An 18,019-nucleotide genomic window follows, 5' to 3' on the forward strand; every position below is an offset into this window, starting at 1 on the left:
AGAGTTAAAAGTGAAGTAAAGCGTTTTGAATTAAAACTTTTTTAGGGAAATTATTTTTTTCTAAATTTATAACTATTTACTTACTATAAAAAAATAACTTAAACAAAAAAAATTAATTGAAAAATTATGATTGTTTTTAATAAAGTTGGAAATTTTTTAAATCAATTAACTGTACTAAGATTAAGAACATATATATTTGCTTTATTCAAAGCAATCAAATTTTTCAAAATCCGGTAAAAATAGAGTAAAGATTATTTAATTTTTACATCGGGCTATCCCAACGTGTTCCCAACCAGGTCCCACTCAAACAATTAAACCGTTGTGTTTATCATTTAATTTAATTTGGGCTTTCCCAATAGGTTACCAAATAGGCCCCAGTTGGGAAAAACTATTTAAAATCGCCTATTTTTACATTGGGCTATCCCAAAAGGTTCCCAATTGGATCCCAATTGGGATAGACCTATTTTAATTTAATTTGGGCTTTCCCAATAAGTTCCCAAATAGGCCCCAGTTGGGAAAAACTATTATAAAATCGCCTATTTTTACATTGGGCTATCCCAAAAGGTTCCCAATCGGATCCCAATTGGGATAGACCTATTGGGACATGCCCCAACAAATCCCAAGCGGGCCCCAATATAAGTACTGGGACAATTTCTAGTCGGGTAATTATGATATAATAATGGACAACTATGCCCAGTTTCATTAAATTCTGATGCAAAGTCTATTACCGATAGTACTACCTTAAGATACACACTCACGAAACTTCATTTCAGTGTAACCTATAACATTTTTATTTACGAAATTTTTGGCGTTAGCATATAGTCGTTAAACTGACATGTTTAAGGCGTAGGCGTAGGATGGAATATGTAGGCCAGTATGTACATTTATTTTTTTATGAATATAATAAGAGAGAATAATAATGGCCTACGAAAATATGGGCCGTTTGGTGTGACCTCTACAACAAACATGTCGAAAAAACGGGAGTATGAAAATTAATGAACAATTTTCTACTTTTTACACAATTGTTTAATTAATATAAATAAAATTTGCACAGACTGGCCTTCATATTTCATGAGCCGTTTTCTCAGACCTAAGCCTTAAACATGCCAGTTTAAGGACTATATGTTTTATTATGCTAACGCCTCAATTTTCAAAGTTTTCTCTCTAGAATTATTACAAAAAAATTATTATATAAATTATAATTTATTTTTAATTCAAAGGATTTTTTTTTCTTCATTAAAACAAAAAATTCCGTGCTAAAATTGTAATTTATAATTTTTTTTAAATAAAAGACTTTTATTTTGTAAATTACTTGGCAATAAAAATTTTCTTTAATTTAAGAAGTTAACGGTAAATTGGTTTTAAATTTACTTCTTGAATTTTGAATTATTCTTATACATTATTTTATTAACATATCTTATATTCGGTTATATTACTTTTATATTATATAGTATAAAAACATTTATAGATGTATGTCCATTTGGAATTCAGACTATGTATCTTTCGCTGTCTGGAAGTTTACCTTTAAAAAACTATTAGGATTAATAATAATAATCATTTTTTAATATAATAAAATTTTTCTCGTCGCTTCCACCAAAATTGTCAATTGTATTCATGGCTTCTTGTATTAGAATTGCATCCTATACATAATTGTACATTTTATCAAATTCTTAAAGTGGTAGGTACGATAATTAGGAGAGGTTGAAAACTGAATAATTGTTAATAAACTTGTATATATGTAAAAACATTTCATAATGCTCTATAAAAATTCGTGAAATTATTTTAATCAAAAACTTCTTATTGTTTCAGCTGATAGTTTTCAAACTGTAAACAACAATATGTCTGGTTTAGCGTATGTAATGGATTACTACAGATATACGATAGAAACTAAAGGTGGTAAGTAAATTTTTCCTAATAATAAACAAAACAAGAATAAATAAACCATTGATTTAATAATATAATTAAATTTCTTCTTATTTTTTGTCTGTGAACAAAAAGGAATTGAATGACCTTTGATATACTCACAAGATTCACCAAAAATTTTACCTGTGTCTGGTTATAGTTTTATTTTTATTTGTAAACCGGAAAATAAAACGATTATAATTTATTATCTAGTATGTAAAGGCACGCCTGGAATTTATTTTATAAATCATGGAAAAAAGAATTAAATAAAGTAAAATGCATTCTATTGTCGTAGTTCATTAATCTTTAATCAAAACTCTTTTGTTGTGAATAAATAATTTTAAAATTACTTACTATTTGGGAAAATTTTTTTTTAAAAAGCCAGTTTGAGGGAATTTTTTTTAAAATAAACACAATCAAAACTTATGTTTATAGTACGATCGTGTAGATTTAATTGTATAGAATACGAATCCGGATGGTCAAAAATACATAATTATGTTCATATATTTTGGGATTTTGAAAAGAAATGTTTGTCTTTTTTTGACAAAAATGGAAAGATCAAATAAGTTTTATTTAAAACTGTTTTAATTTTTTATTTTTTCATGATAATTTTAAAGTTTCAGGCAGTTTTAAAAGAACTTTTCAAAAGAAAAACGAAGACACTCGACAGAAAAAATGTTCGTAAAAGATCGTGTAACGTCATAATGTTAATTAATAATTGTATACATGTGTGTATACTCTTCAATTAACATTATTACGCCACAACGATGTTTTACGAACATTTTTTTTTTGACGGGAGTTTTCGTTTCTCTTTTGAAAAGTTCTTTTAAAACTGTCTGTAACTTTAAAATTATCATGAAAAAATAAAAACACTTTTGTTATAAAACTTATACATGACTTTCCTGATACCCGCCGCTTCACTGGGCTTAAAAGTAAAAACCACCGCTTTATAGCCTCCGCGTCTCTTGATCTCACTTATCCCTCTTCCATAACTCTCGAAAGGATTGCAGTTTTCAATTTTTTAAAGTGTAAAATAGTCATAATTCATTGAGTATATCAGAAATGATAGCCATGAATTGTTTGACATTTAATATTTTAAATTTTTACTGAAATCTTTAATTTATGATTCAAAATGATGACCATAGATGGAGCAGTATAATGTCAGATTACATTAAATTAAAAATTTTTAAAATGTATATTTATAAACTACAGCTCTTGTGTTATTCTGATGTATGAGCTATATTGTTGTACAGTTTCATTCAAAACCATTCGCCAGTTTTTTTGCGTGAGCGCGTAACAAACAAAGAAACATCCTTACTTTCACATTTATAATATACAGGGATATCTTTCCAGTTTGTCAAAAGAGAAGAAAACAAATTTTTTTTCAAAATCCCAAAATATATTAACATAATTATGTATTTTTGACCATCCGGATCAATATTTTATACAATTAAATCTACACGATCGTAATATAAAGTTTTGATTGTGTATATTTTAAACTTATATGGATATATATGATCTATCCATCTTTGACCAAAAAAATATTATTCTGTCGAAATCTCTACTTGCCTCAAATCTTTTTTATCGATATATATAATATGAGTTAAAGTTTTAAGTATCATGGCAACTGGTCTCCAGGACCCACCATTTAGTTTGTCGAATTTTTTCAGATATTATAACAGAGTTGCATTAACCTTTCACTATTACCCAAATACCTACCTAATGTTTAGCAACTATAACTGTCTATTATATCCTTATTAGAAGGATAAGCCATTTGAATGCCAACAGATTTCTCTATGTTATATATCGTATGAAAATAAAGTGGGAGCGCAAGGAATGCTAAAAAATTTGAATTTATCTACTACTAAATTTAATGTGTACTTTCTCATCCTTCCATAATGAAAATATAATAATTTGATAATTTGTAATAATTAGGGTATAATGTACATGACTTGAGAAAAATTTTGAAATAAATTGTTTCCATATAAAAATATATCTAATCGAAATTCTCACTCTACGTCATATGACAACGGCGAAAATTTGGGTAACATATGCTATATATATATATATATATATATATATATATATATATATATATATATATATATATATATATATATATATATATATATATATGTATGTTTATAATGTATATATATACTAAAATGGCTTTATTATATTACCATAATTATTTTATAATTGTCTAGAATCTATTTGGGAATTTATAACCAGTATTAATAATAGTTTTTTTTTTTGTGTTTGTTCAGATCCAAGAACGGCAAATTGGCTGTTAATGAGTTCACCAGCACCCCTACTAACAATAATTGCCAGTTATATATATTTTTGTGTGTCGGCCGGCCCTAGATATATGAAAGACAAAAAACCATATAAATTAAAAGAAGTCTTATTAATTTATAATGTAATTCAAGTTGCAATGAGTGTATTTTTGGTATACGAGGTAAGCTATTCTTTTTTCTAAAAAAATAAGCACGAGTGATTCTTGATTTAACACTTATAAAATAATTTTATACCTGTTTAGTCTTTAAGCATAATTAAAGCGTCTGGCTTCAGCTTTAAATTTCCTGAATTATCAAACCGATTAAAATTAAGATTAAAATGGTTTCAGAGCCGAAATTTGCCTTTTTTAAAAAACAAAAACTTCCACCTTTGGAGCTCGTTGTAACAGCTATCGAGACAAGTTGTAACAGTAAAATATACTCAATTTTGTCATCTGTGGGATAAGTACTAACATGTAAAAAATAAAAATTGGTGTTTACAAAAATGAGTTATTGTTTACAATAAACAATTTTAAAGCATTACGCTAACCGTAAAAACAATTTATAAATATTAACTAAAATTATAATACCTTGGAATGTTATATGCAAAAGTAAAAGTTTTAAATAAATTAGTTATACGTAAAAGAAAAAGAAGTTAACATTTTGTATTACTGGACCAAAATGGTGCACGGGCTCAAATTTTTCAAGTTACTGCAGTAGATGACTAATTTCTCATCATTATATTTGTTTAGGGTTTAGTAGCCGGGTGGTGGGGTGAATATAATTGGAAATGTCAACCGGTGGATTATTCAATGGATCCTAAACCACTTCGGGTAAGAAAAATGTTATAATTAGTTTTTTTTTTTTAAAGATAAATAATTTTTTAAATATTATATTTTGTTATAGATGGCGGGTGGTGTATGGTGGTACTTCTTCTGTAAAATAATTGAACTACTGGATACAGTGAGTATTAATTTTTTTGATTTTATTAACTTCCTGGAAGGTTCTACTAAACCCATAGGAATTTAGTATTTTTTATAAATTATTCTTGTATTTGGAAAATATGTCGTGTTCATAGACTAATTCTTTTCCTGGTGTGCTATGATGGACAGCAACAACTTTCAAAATAAGGCTACCGCATAATATCAGCCTTCTCCTTCTCGACCTTTGGCTAATTTTCACACTCGCAGACCAGACTTCTATCGACAGGTTTTTTGAGGTTTTTAACTTTCCCATTTAATTTTTTTGCATTGGAAGTCAATTTTTTTTATCGCAAGAAAAAAGTTTTCTTTTGCGAATTTTTTGTTAACTTAACTTATTTTCTTCTACTATAACAACGTATTTTTCGTTGTTATAGTAGAAGAAAATAAGTTAAGTTAACAAAAGTTGATAAGTTTCTTTATTAATTTTCTAAATTCCTTCTATCTACAGTTAATTTTAAAACCGAACTGATCAAGTTGACCACTATACAAATCAAAGTAAAATTTTATCCTATCAGTTAAAAGTGCAAAAAATTGCATGCGAAATTCATATCATGTTGTTTACCTTTTTGGAATATTCCAAACAAATAATTTTCCTGGTGAATAATAATTTGAAAAAAAACAAGTTATGATAAATCAAAAGTATGTAGGTATTTAAGTATATTATTATTACATTTCCGTTGATACCTATCAAAATTTCAAGAGAGTAATTGACCCTCATCGAACACTTAAGAACCGACCACAAAAATGTGGTTATAAAAAAATGACATATTTTAGAGTCTAGAATATTCTGATGTAAACAATTTTATGAAGGATAATTAAAACAAATAGCTTAAAGGTATTTAATTGTTTTTCAAACGCTTCAATATTATTTAATATAAAACGTAGGAATATAACAGTTTTTTTCCATTTTATATCCCACAAGTTGAAGTAATTCATTATATTGTATCGAAGATAATAAATAATAAGAATTAATTTACACGGAGAAGCTTGTAAAAAATATTCCATTCAGGGTCGATTAATAATGCATGAAAATTATTTGTGATAAAACATAAACAAAATATGAATAATATACCTATATGCTAATTACTTTTATGTTTTAACATTTATTAAAATTAATAGTAACTTAACCTTTTACTTGTTAAGGTTATTGACTTGAATCGTCATGAAAGGCTGTGAAATGGTTTACAATTATTATTATAGTAAATTGTGCAACAAGTGCTAAATTGTCAATTTCACATGAGAATAGAGCTGAAAGCACGAATGACTTGAGTGCTTTTACCATTGAGATAATACCATAGAGCTGCAAAGTCACCGCCAAACAGGGAGACAGATACAGACAGATAAAGTGGGCGCGTATAGCTAGCTGCCTTCTTCTGTCTTATACACCTACAATCTGTCTCTTTCTACCTCCTTCACTGCGGTCAATAATTCACTTATTATGTCTATACAGCTCTGTGGTGTTATCTCTTTTATCAATCAAATTATTTCTCTTTTTCTGCGCAATGTTTTAATTTGCAATGACATATAACTGCTTGTCCATTGATTGCGTATATTTTGTCTTTGATTTTTTATACATATTCGAAGAGCAAAAGTTAAGTATCCGGAATATAGGTGATAGATAATCGATTGGAAGAATTAATCACTATACATTCTTAGTTTTTTTAAATATGAAAAAATACAAAATGCAAAATTTTGGAAGGCATAATTATTTTTGTGCTTACTTCTTCAAATTCTTAAAAATTAGGCATATCAAGCGACACCATCGTACCGGACTATAATTGACAATTTTGTTTTACTGGTATCAATAAAAAAAATGCTAAACTGGTATTAATTCTTCTTTTTATCGTTTCATCTTTATAAGTACAAACAGGGTAATTGTAATGTCTTATCATTATTGAAGTTTAGCTACCATTTTATTCTTGCTAACCTTGAGTTAAACAGCTAAGAAGTTTGTTTACAAACAAGTAAAAATATTCTTAATCATATTTTTGCAATTACTTTTGCTAAGTTAAACAAAAGTGAAAATTATGAAAAGTAAAATCTTTTACTATATTTCTTATACGCTTATTAAAAACAGATTTTTTTTTAAATCATAGAAACGCTAATGCCTGAAGCAACATTAATTGCACTTCCTTTTTTTTGCAAAAATTAATTATTAGAAATCGTCTCTGATTATATGGTCAAACGTAATAATAAATATTTAATACCATGCATCGTTAAAATGATTGCAATGGAGTGATTAATTACACTTTGTAATTGAATATAAAATTGATATTGTCCTAAGGCAATCTCAAGCTTAAGGATACCGGCACTACCTTTTCTTAATTTTCTTCTTTTATGCTTCAGAAAGCCAAAACTAAATAAAAACAAGTGGACACAAACAATTGACTGAGTTAATAGTTGAAATACCATGTATAGATCAGTGTTGATAACAATCACATTACACATGCATACATGTCACACATACATAATTGATATTCCCATATAATACATACTATACAATTTTCGCCTAATTTTCAACCTCACGGGTAAACAGTGATGTTTACGAAAAAATGTTTCAAACAAAAGTTGTTTATTTAAGGGACATTTTTTACATTTAAAGTTTTGTTCTATCTCTAACGGTTTACAAGATGAGTCCTACGGATCCAAGACCCAATTGACCTATGTTGCTCACTTACGAACTCTACCTAACTTTTACGTTCTGAGTACGCTGTAAAAATTTCAGCTTGATATCTTTCTTCGTTTTTGATTTATTGTGTTGACAGACGGACGGATTTCTACGTGGCGATTTTGGCAATCTTTTCAGCACATCTTAATGTTATAAGGCAAATATGAAATTGGTATCACTTTTTATTCGTGATCTAAAAGTAGTAATTTATACATTGTCCTGGCCATGAAATGTAAAGATGTGTTGCATTTTGATTTTCGAACCCATTACAATAACTTTCCTATACTGGGAAGTTAACAATTCAATATGGCGGCTGTAGGACATTATTTTCAAATGTGAAAAAATTTTTTTTAAGATTAACTTCTCATAAATTAGTAATGTTTTTTAAAATAAAACTAACTGAAAAGTAAAAAACAAATCTTCTTAGTTAATTTTTATATAGGTACACAAACCAATAAAGGACTTATTGCTATCGCTGATTGAACAGGTAAATAAAATTTCCATTACAGTCGGGGAACCTCTTATGACAATTTTATTTATTTTTTCAGCTTGTAAATGACTGTTCACTTTGAAAGAGATTAAATAATAAATGTTGCTATTTACTTTTTAGTTCGTTTTTGGGCAAGGAATTCGTGTTTTTCAATGTTATTAAAAACATTGAAAAAGACGAATTCCTTGCCCAAAATCGAACTAAAAAACAAAAATATTACAAAAAACCTTAAATCATTTGAACTTGATTCAATTTAGTTTTGTAATTAGTTTTTTATGTTTTGATAATAGCATTTTATTAAAATCTACTTAAATTTTATCTGTACGAAACCCTCAGTAGTTACTTAAAATATTCATGTTCATCCGAATATGTTTAGAGTTAGGTATAGAAAACAGGAAAGTTGAATGAATTATTAATTATAAATGATATCTTTCGCTGTTAAAGACCTTGTGCATGCATTTCTACTTAAAAAAAAAATATTTACCGTTACTGTTGTAAATATTATGTAAGATGTGGCATATTTTAAGTATTTCATTAATAATAAATTAATAAATTTATGCAGACTGAAAAATTTCCAATTTTAAGACAAGAATCTTTCACAATTGAAGGTCATTTCATTCTCTATAAAAATAGTTTTGTTAATAATGCATTTACTATTTTAATAAAATTACTAATGTAAACATTATTTAGTGAAATTCTTTCTAGAAATGTCTATTGAAAAATTTGCGAAATAATTTGTTTTTATATAATAAACCCAAAAACTATTTTTTTGGGTTTAATATATTATATTTATGTATTTAGCATATACAGCTAGAGCATTTACCTGGATGCGGATTTTTATTTTTATCACATATTTCGGGATAGAAGAGGAAATGAGTTACCAAAATAAACATGGCGATTACATCATTTCATTTTTGAACGCAAAGTATAAATGCAAGAGCTGATTATGAGGATTGTTTCAGTGTCTAAGTCGAACGTCTTATACAATTCCAGGCATAAGCATGTTTTGAAAATAAAGACACCAAGACATGAAAATTGATCGAAAATTGATCGAAAATTGATGAAGTAGATCTATGTAATAAAATTTTTTATAAGTTAAAAACACAACTACACTCGATGAAGCGTTGTTATTGGGTATGGAAAATTAAATTCGCTCTTGTATTTATGAATATTCTTGATCAAATTACCTTTCAAGAAAACAAAAATCAAAATCGGCGTATTTGCTAAGGAGCTACGATGCTACAGACAGTCGCACAGATACACAAATGCTCAGATACACAGATACACAGACACGTTATTCTTAGAACATTCTTATTTTTATTGTAGTGCTAAATACAAGCCTGCTTTCACCTGCTTTGTGTTCACTTAGGGGATAACAAAACTAAAACTTTAATGGCCATTACATTGTCAGCCTTCAAAAAATTTGTAAAAAGTTACAGTTTTGTTTTATTCGATATGAGTTTTGTTTTTGTTTGCCCGTTTAGTGGAAAACTTGCTTTATACCCCATATTACATTTGAATGTTGCAGCTATAATACTGTGAAGTTTCATCCAAATCCGTTCAATAGTTTTGGCGTGAAAACTTAGCAAATAAAAAAAAGTGATTATGCTGTTTTCCCTACCAACTATAATCTATAACAACCCTATATCGTGCACTTGCTGGAAATAGATGTTGACCATCGGGAAAACGTACAAGTAATCAAAATTGAAACATCTAAACGATGTACTTCTTACTTATTATGCGTTTTATCCAATCGGAGAGTCTGAGATCTATAATATACACATACAGTAAAGGATTTTGTATTTCGATATTCAGGGCGAATACAATATCTACCAGAAAAAATTACAGAATTTGAGATTGAGTAGTGCTTCGTTCTCATACCACCATCCATAACTGTGTCTACGATCAAAAATACATGTTCCCAATTCTCTATCAGAAAGTTGAAAAGTTCAACACTGAGTGCTTGGTTTACAACATCGCCTTGCATATTTGTTTCTGCTAATTAACAAACGCATTTGCATGGTTTTGAGATGTTAAAATAATCCTTAACCTTTAGGCTGTTGTGTCTCAAAAAATATTAATTATTTTGTAACAAGCCTATGGACTTGTTACACTACTTTTGTTTTGTTTCGAAGGCCATAAGTTATAACTTACTAAAATGTGTTGTTGTTCACTTTTAGGATTACGTAATAATCCCAAAAAAGTTAATTAAATCACCGGCTCATTTCATTTAAAAAAAATTTTTGTTAAATTGGCGGAGTTATGTAGAAGTTGTAGCTGCCTCCTAACATTGAAACTATTTTTAAAAGTTGTTATGTATTTTTATTATATTGAATATTATCTTTATAAACAAAGTCCTTAAATTACTTAAATATTCATTCAAAAAAAATTAAATATTCATAAGACGTAAATAAATGAAATTAAAAAATTGTCCAGAAGATTATAATTTTAGAAAAATAATAATTTATGTTGGTTGCGTTAACAAAACATTTTACAATTGATCCTAGAACTAGTCACAAATTCTCGACATACGTAAAATTTAAAAAAAAGAAAATCATTAAATTTTCAATTCAAAAGCTAACAGTGGACTTCCGGGTGTCTTTTTTGTTGTTACCTAAATTAAATTTTTTTAATTTATTTTATTTCAGGTCGCTTTTAACATGTAGGTCATTAGCGACCGCAAGATTTATACATTATTTACATTTTATATAATTAAGTAACTGCCCTAAATAAGCCTGAAGTGGCCCGGAAATAAACCGGGATTATTAAAGAAAATTAGGGAACTAAGGGAAATTAAATTATTAAATATTAAAGCATTTTCAAGAACACAGGCAAACAGACAGACACCTACGCATACGCATTGCCAAACTTATAACTCCTCTTTTTTCACCAAGGGCTAAAAATACAAGTAAAGGTAAAAATTAGTGAATTTTTTCATCTGTAATGTAATCTGTTTTATGTTTCCCGAACACAGCCAATAATTAATTATTTAAATTACAATAATAATTTATTAATACCAGATTAATAATAATTTATAAATAATGATGTAATATTTGCAAATTAATTTTTTTTTTTGCCCAAAAACTATAATAGGAAATTAACCTTGCAATTTTGTATTAAAAACAAAATCAATTTAGTCAAATCATTGTAATTGATGGCCAAAAATTTTGCTTGTAATTTCCTACTTCCAATGATGAGTCTACAAATTTTCAATTCAAAAGCTACCTACACAATACACCATTACCATGTTTAGAGGTTACCGGAACCAGCGATGAATTTTATTTTGGTGAAATAAAGCCGACATAGTAATCCAAAAAATACAAATACGAAAAATGTACAAAAACCTGTCTAACAGCACCGATTTCAAAAATTCTACCTGTTTCTTAGGCCTTTAAGAACATTAATCAGCACTAATGTCTGCACTTATGTACAAATTGGGAGTTTCAACCCTCCTAAACTACCCCAACAATAAACAGTCTATAAAATAAATATTGTCTAAATTCAACAATATCTAACTCCAGTACGGAATTCGTTCTATTTTTCAATTTTTTTTTAATCTGATCTTTTTTCAAAAAAATCTACAAATTTTATACTTTCTTCAGCATTGAACCGCATTTCTTACGCAATTGTAATACAATACACTAGAAATTGAAAGTCAAAGATATTATTATTACGAGTTATAAATAATATACATAATACGGCTGACAGATAGTGTTGTCAACCTTGAAAAGACCATTAATACATATTAAGTACATTACATTTAAGTTATAATAAACAATTGTTTTTTGTTTAATTAATATTATTTAATTAATAGAAATAACTAATACACATATTTGATATATTTTTAGTATGCGAATAATATGCTATTTCCTATATATCTTTCGTACTACATTTTTTTGTGCATGAGTTTTATTACAGGAAGTTGCCATAGTAAAGACACACTACTTTATAATATAATTCTATGGAAGGACATAATTAAGTTCATCGTTAATACTATTTTGTAACAAATTTTATTTAATTATGCTAATGTACATTTAAAAAATTATATTTATGTAATTTTCATATTTTCTAATACAATAAGTGTACCTAAATTGTTATTTTTCAACAATTAATTGAATTTGACATTTACTATACCATTCACATGTACATTATATAAAATTAGTCATATCTAATAATTAATTTAATGCGTGGTCGATTTAACTGTCCTCTATAATACTATACTGCCTTCCAATAGCTACCTAATGTTTTAGAAAATTAGTTATAAAAGATGTTTCCTTTCCCATTGCAGTAATGGAAGATAAACGATGGTAAATGGCGTATACTCAGTGGCGCTAGCAAATAAGCGGATATTCTGTGTTTATTGAAAACTGAAAATTTTACACTTTAGATTCCTACCGTACGATCCCTCTGATATTTACGGTATACCATGTGCTGTTTTCTCGATTACAGATTCTGGAGGTTGTCGAGGAATAAAAAATTTAGACCAAAAATATATAGGTCCCAAAACATAGAAACAGATATAAACATGTGCTCAACTATTTTGCCTTTTCAAAATACCCTATACGATCATAAAGATTGAAGATTTTTTATTCAAAACTTTATGATTGAACGATTCTGAATATCTCAAAAATGAAGTCTTTTCAAAATCTTCCATATTTCGAATAGTGCTCATTGAAACGTTTACAGCTTGCTTTTACAAAACTTCATTAATTATTTCCAGCGTTCCATCTATAGTTCAGTTATGTAGGTAAAATATAACATTGATTTTGAGTGTAATAATAGGTACATAACTAATATATCATGACTCTGAAATCGGTACATTATATACATAATCAACCCTTATCCTATTATTCAAAAATCTACTAATTCCAACAGGTATAATTCTTGTTTTTTTTTCTGGACCTAAAACCAAAGGTGGATTTAAAGAATTGGAAATTTAAAATTAACTTACTTATTAATTTGAGTTTCAAGTTTAATTTACTTATAGTTCAAGAAATGTAATTATTTTTTTCCAAACACCACTTCCCCTTATATCATAGTCAGGAATTTCATATTTATTTATTAGCTGTTACAATAAATGTATAATTATGAATTTAATAAATAGATTAATTGTGTTGTTTAGATCTATCGTCCTTGAAGACCTTGACATTCTAAATGATTTTATAAATTGTAGTTAATATTTATTATTAAATTTTCAAATAGAGGTATTATCACCATTGTTAAATGGGGTGGTGTTGGTGTGATTATAAAACAGAAATTTAGTGCAGTTTTGTCTTATAATTATGGCTTTGTTATACCATGTATATATGAAATATACATAGTATATTAAGTTTAGTCCAAAGTTTGTAACGCATAAAAATATTCATGCTACGAAAAAAATTTTGGTATAGTTGTTCATAGAATTACCTAATTAGTCCATTTCCGGTTGTCCGTCCGTCCGCCCGTCTGTGGACACGATAACTCAAAAACGAAAAGAGATATCGAGATGAAATTTTTATAGCGTACTCAGGACCTAAAAACTGAGGTCAAGTTCGTAAATGAGCAATATGGGTCAATTGGGTATTGCGTCCGTAGGACCCATCTTGTAAACCGTTAGAGATAGAGCAAAAGTTTAAACCTAAAAAATGTTCTTTATAAAAAAATAAACAACTTTAGTTTGAAACATTTTTTTGTAAACATCACTGTTTACCCACGAGGGCGCTTATTAGGTGTAAATTTTATAGCATACATTAATATGGGAATATCAGTGTGTGTGTAGCTATTTAAAAGTGGATATCTTTTTTTATTAACGTGACGTCAAAAAATAAACGATTGCTTCATCAACACTGTCTATACATGGTATTTCAACAATTAACTCAGTCAATTGTTTGTTTTCACTTGTTTTCTTATAATTATTGATTTTGTTTGAAGCTTGTTTCTAAGTACATTTGCCTTAAAATTTTTTTCGAAGTATTTGTGGCTGCTCCAAGAAAATTGCACTAGAATCCAATAAGATTAAGATTTAAGATTAAGAGAACTCGAACAAACGATGCGGGTGGCTTATAGACAGAAAAAAATTTGTTTCAAATGAAATGAGAATGCACAACTTTGAATATATGGGGAGAATTCGATAAGAAATATCTTAAGGAGAATCTCGATATCTCATGGAGAAATAAAAATGTCGAGTTATTAAGTTATACCTTGACTATCGATATCGAAACTAGTTGGTGCCTACCATACAATGTTAGAACAAGAAAACACTTTCGCGCGACTTTGTAGAGGTAGGACAATTATCACCATTTTCAGCCATTTAAGTTTGGTATCTAAGTATATTTTAAAAATTTGAAAGATGAAAAAACCGGTTTATTGTAAAAAAACAACAAAAACAAAATAAACAAAAACGGGATAAACATTTAAACAAATAGATGGTAGTTGAGCTAAAAATATGAGACAATTCAATTTGAGCTCCGAACGAATTTTTCGTAACGTATCGAAAATTTTTCTCTCCACAATCATTAAAACTACTATTTTCGCCTAATTTTTCAGTTGAAAATCCGAACGTACTCTTTTTTTTTTACTTTAAACTCTATTCGACTATGTCTCAAAAATAAAGAAAGAAAAACGAAAAAAAATATTATGGAATAAAAATAAAATAGTCTTGCTGCAGTTTTAAACAAAAATGAGCAGAAAAAATACTACAAGCTTCTAACCAATTCTTTTTTTTTCGTGAATAAACTTTAAACCCGAAAAAAATGAGTATGAAAGTACAATTTTCAAAACTTGAATAAACAATTAAATAAATGAACCTCTTTTTTCATTTCAGGTTTTCTTCGTTTTGCGAAAGAAAATGAATCAAGTTTCATTTTTACATCTGTACCATCACTCAATGATGCCAGTTTGTGGATGGATTGGTGTTAGATTTTTAGCTGGTATGTAATTTTGATTATTTAGTGTTTTTAATATTTTAATTTTTTATATATTTGATATTTTTATTTCTTCTTTATAGGTGGACATGGTACACTTCTTGGTCTCATTAATTCATTTATTCATATAATTATGTACAGTTATTATTTGGTTGCTGGTTTAGGCCCACAATATCAAAAATATCTATGGTGGAAAAGATATTTAACTTTAATGCAAATGGTAAATATAAGTCATTTTATTCAAAATATCGGATCGAAAATTATTTTTTTTTTATTCCGCCCTTATTAACGCAGTCTTGTCTAAGTCTATCTGTTCTATAGAATATCTACAGAATACAAACTTTGTATTTGAACAATGAAAATTAAGTTATATTCTAATTGTATCTTCCTGCCTTGTGTGCAAAACGAAGTTGCCGCTTTCCGCCTCTGCCGGGACTTATAGAGCTATAAAAATATCAAAATTGATAGAGTTCTTGAAACTCAATTTCAAAATGGAAATTGAAATTGATGTGTTTTCTCTTACAAAAACTAATGTGATGTGGTGTATATGCAATTACTAAAGCAAATTTGTAAGGGAAGTTGCCTATACCGACACAATAAACAATTCATTATAACTTAAATAGTATACACATCACGGGACCAAGTAAAGAATGTCTCCGATCCCATGTTTGTCACCCTTAACTTCACCTCGCGCCACGAACATGAGATCTGAAACATTCTTTACTTTTGCTCCCTAGGTGTGTAATATACTATTTAAGTTATAATGAATGGTTTATTGTGATTATGTAGGCAAATTCTTTTACAACTATGTTTTAAGAATTGCATATACATCACATCACATTAGTTTTTGTACGAGAAAATACATCAATTTCAATTTTGAAATTGAATTTCAAGAACTCTATCAATTTTATCCTTTTAAGCTCTGTAATTCGTTAATATCTGATTTTAAACAAAATAAAAAATATCCCTTTTCATGTAAAATAAAGATTAAATCGTTTTTGACCTTTCTGAAGTCCAAATCCATAATTAAATAATCCATTCTGCCACGAAAAGAAACAAATTCTAATTGTTTCTTATCGTGGTAGAATTTTTGGATGAATTTTCGTTTCTATTATTTTATTCAAATTTTTAATAAACTTTAATTTTATCTAATTTGCTTTTTCTTCTTCTTTTGAATAGATTCAATTTTGTATAATATTTGTGCATACGGGACAAGTTTTATTCCGTGATTGTGATTATCCAAAACCAATTGCTGCCTTGTTATCAACACAAGCTCTAGTGTTCCTATATATGTTTGGATCGTTTTATTATCACGCTTATGTCAAGAAATCACCATCAAATTCTTCAAAAACATCAACAGCAGTGAATAACAACAAAACAGAAAAAATACAATAAATTTAATTTAAGTTTAATGATGGACATTTGATAAATTAATTTAATGACTTTTAAAAAAATAATTTCTTGTTTAAAATTAAGTATTTTATGTACAGCTTGCCTACAAAAACACTGGATATAGGAATGTAGTGTTGGGTCGAAGAGTGTTGTATTGAATATTTGAATTTCATTGTGGAAAGTTATTTTCTGTTGTTCAGACTGACTCTTTTGCACCAAGATTCTAGGATTAATCAATGTTTAATGTCTTAGAATCAAAGCATCCTGGATCAAAGACAAAATTAAAAAATCTGACAAATCTCGAAATCTTGAAAAAAAAACTTTGTTATGGTCAATTTCATGGACGAGTGTTGAACTTGTACCTATTCGTTAAATTTGATCTCCGACTCTCTTACTTTACCACAGTATACCTATTTCGAAAAATCTAGGCAGATATATCAGATTTTTTAAAAAAATTTTCTTTGATATGAAGTTAGTTCCATGATATTGCGGAAACTATGGTTCAAATATGAAGGAAAACCAATCAAAAAACACTTTTATGAAGGAATTTATACATTGTCTAGAGAGCACTAGATACTTATTTGGTTATCAATCTCGCCTAATTTTATATTTTTATATGAAGAAAATGCTAAATCTAATTGGTTTACTCAGTGTTTTTGTACAGTGCTATGTATAATACTGAGAAATTTTAAACGAGTGAAGTTTTTGAAACACATTCGAAACCATCCGATCTATATTAAAATGGATTGATTTGTTTGGTGTTGTTTTATGATTTCAATGTTTTAAAATGACTCTGTACACAATTTTGTTGATATTCAACAAAAAAACCTATAATATTATAATTAATAATGAATTATATTATAAATTAATTGATAATATTGATAAATAAATGTTTGAACAATTTTTGTATGCACATATTAAGGATAATTGTTGATAATAAAAAAGAGAAAACATTATTTTATTTGTTTGTTTCAACATCTTTCTGTTATTTTTGAGTATTATTATTTTTTCTAACTGAAGAAACAGAAATATCCTAGGAGTAAAGCCACTTAAGGTAAAACCAATAGATTTCCATGACTAGATAAGTGTTGAGCGAATAATTGGTAAGTTTCAAAGATTTGTTCTTTTACGAATTTCGATTAATCATATTGTACCTACCATTGATGATGATTTCGAAATGATTCTCAAAAGTATTTAAAAAATATGGAAGGAAATAAGGAAATAAGGAAGAATAAAAAATATCCTTTTCTACAAGGCTATTTTGTATAAAAGGCTTGGTATTTTTATAATATAAAATTTCACGTCTAAATCAATTCTGAAAATTTTAGAAGGAGGGGAAGGGTTGCCCGATTAGTTAAATAAATAAATAACTTCAAAAGTAGGCATATTTAACATTGGTCTTATGG

General features: G+C 27.8%; 1 protein-coding gene across 2 annotated transcripts in view; it reads left to right on the forward strand.

The window, feature by feature from the left end:
* LOC123291131 (elongation of very long chain fatty acids protein AAEL008004-like) overlaps nucleotides 1-17,420 on the forward strand; it is a 57,902-nt gene extending 40,482 nt beyond the window's left edge. For both annotated transcript variants that reach the window (XM_044871597.1, XM_044871598.1), the window contains exons 2-8: nucleotides 1,810-1,896; nucleotides 4,170-4,360; nucleotides 4,931-5,011; nucleotides 5,085-5,141; nucleotides 15,122-15,227; nucleotides 15,305-15,441; nucleotides 16,401-17,420. In XM_044871597.1, coding sequence (XP_044727532.1) covers nucleotides 1,839-1,896; nucleotides 4,170-4,360; nucleotides 4,931-5,011; nucleotides 5,085-5,141; nucleotides 15,122-15,227; nucleotides 15,305-15,441; nucleotides 16,401-16,616 — 846 coding nt within the window. In that variant the 5' untranslated portion in view covers nucleotides 1,810-1,838 and the 3' untranslated portion in view covers nucleotides 16,617-17,420. The remainder of the gene's footprint in view (nucleotides 1-1,809; nucleotides 1,897-4,169; nucleotides 4,361-4,930; nucleotides 5,012-5,084; nucleotides 5,142-15,121; nucleotides 15,228-15,304; nucleotides 15,442-16,400) is intronic.
* The last annotated feature ends 599 nt before the right edge of the window (nucleotides 17,421-18,019 follow it).

The sequence above is a fragment of the Chrysoperla carnea genome, chromosome 1, assembly GCF_905475395.1.
Source record: "Chrysoperla carnea chromosome 1, inChrCarn1.1, whole genome shotgun sequence".
In the NCBI taxonomy this organism is placed as follows: Eukaryota; Metazoa; Arthropoda; class Insecta; order Neuroptera; family Chrysopidae; genus Chrysoperla; species Chrysoperla carnea.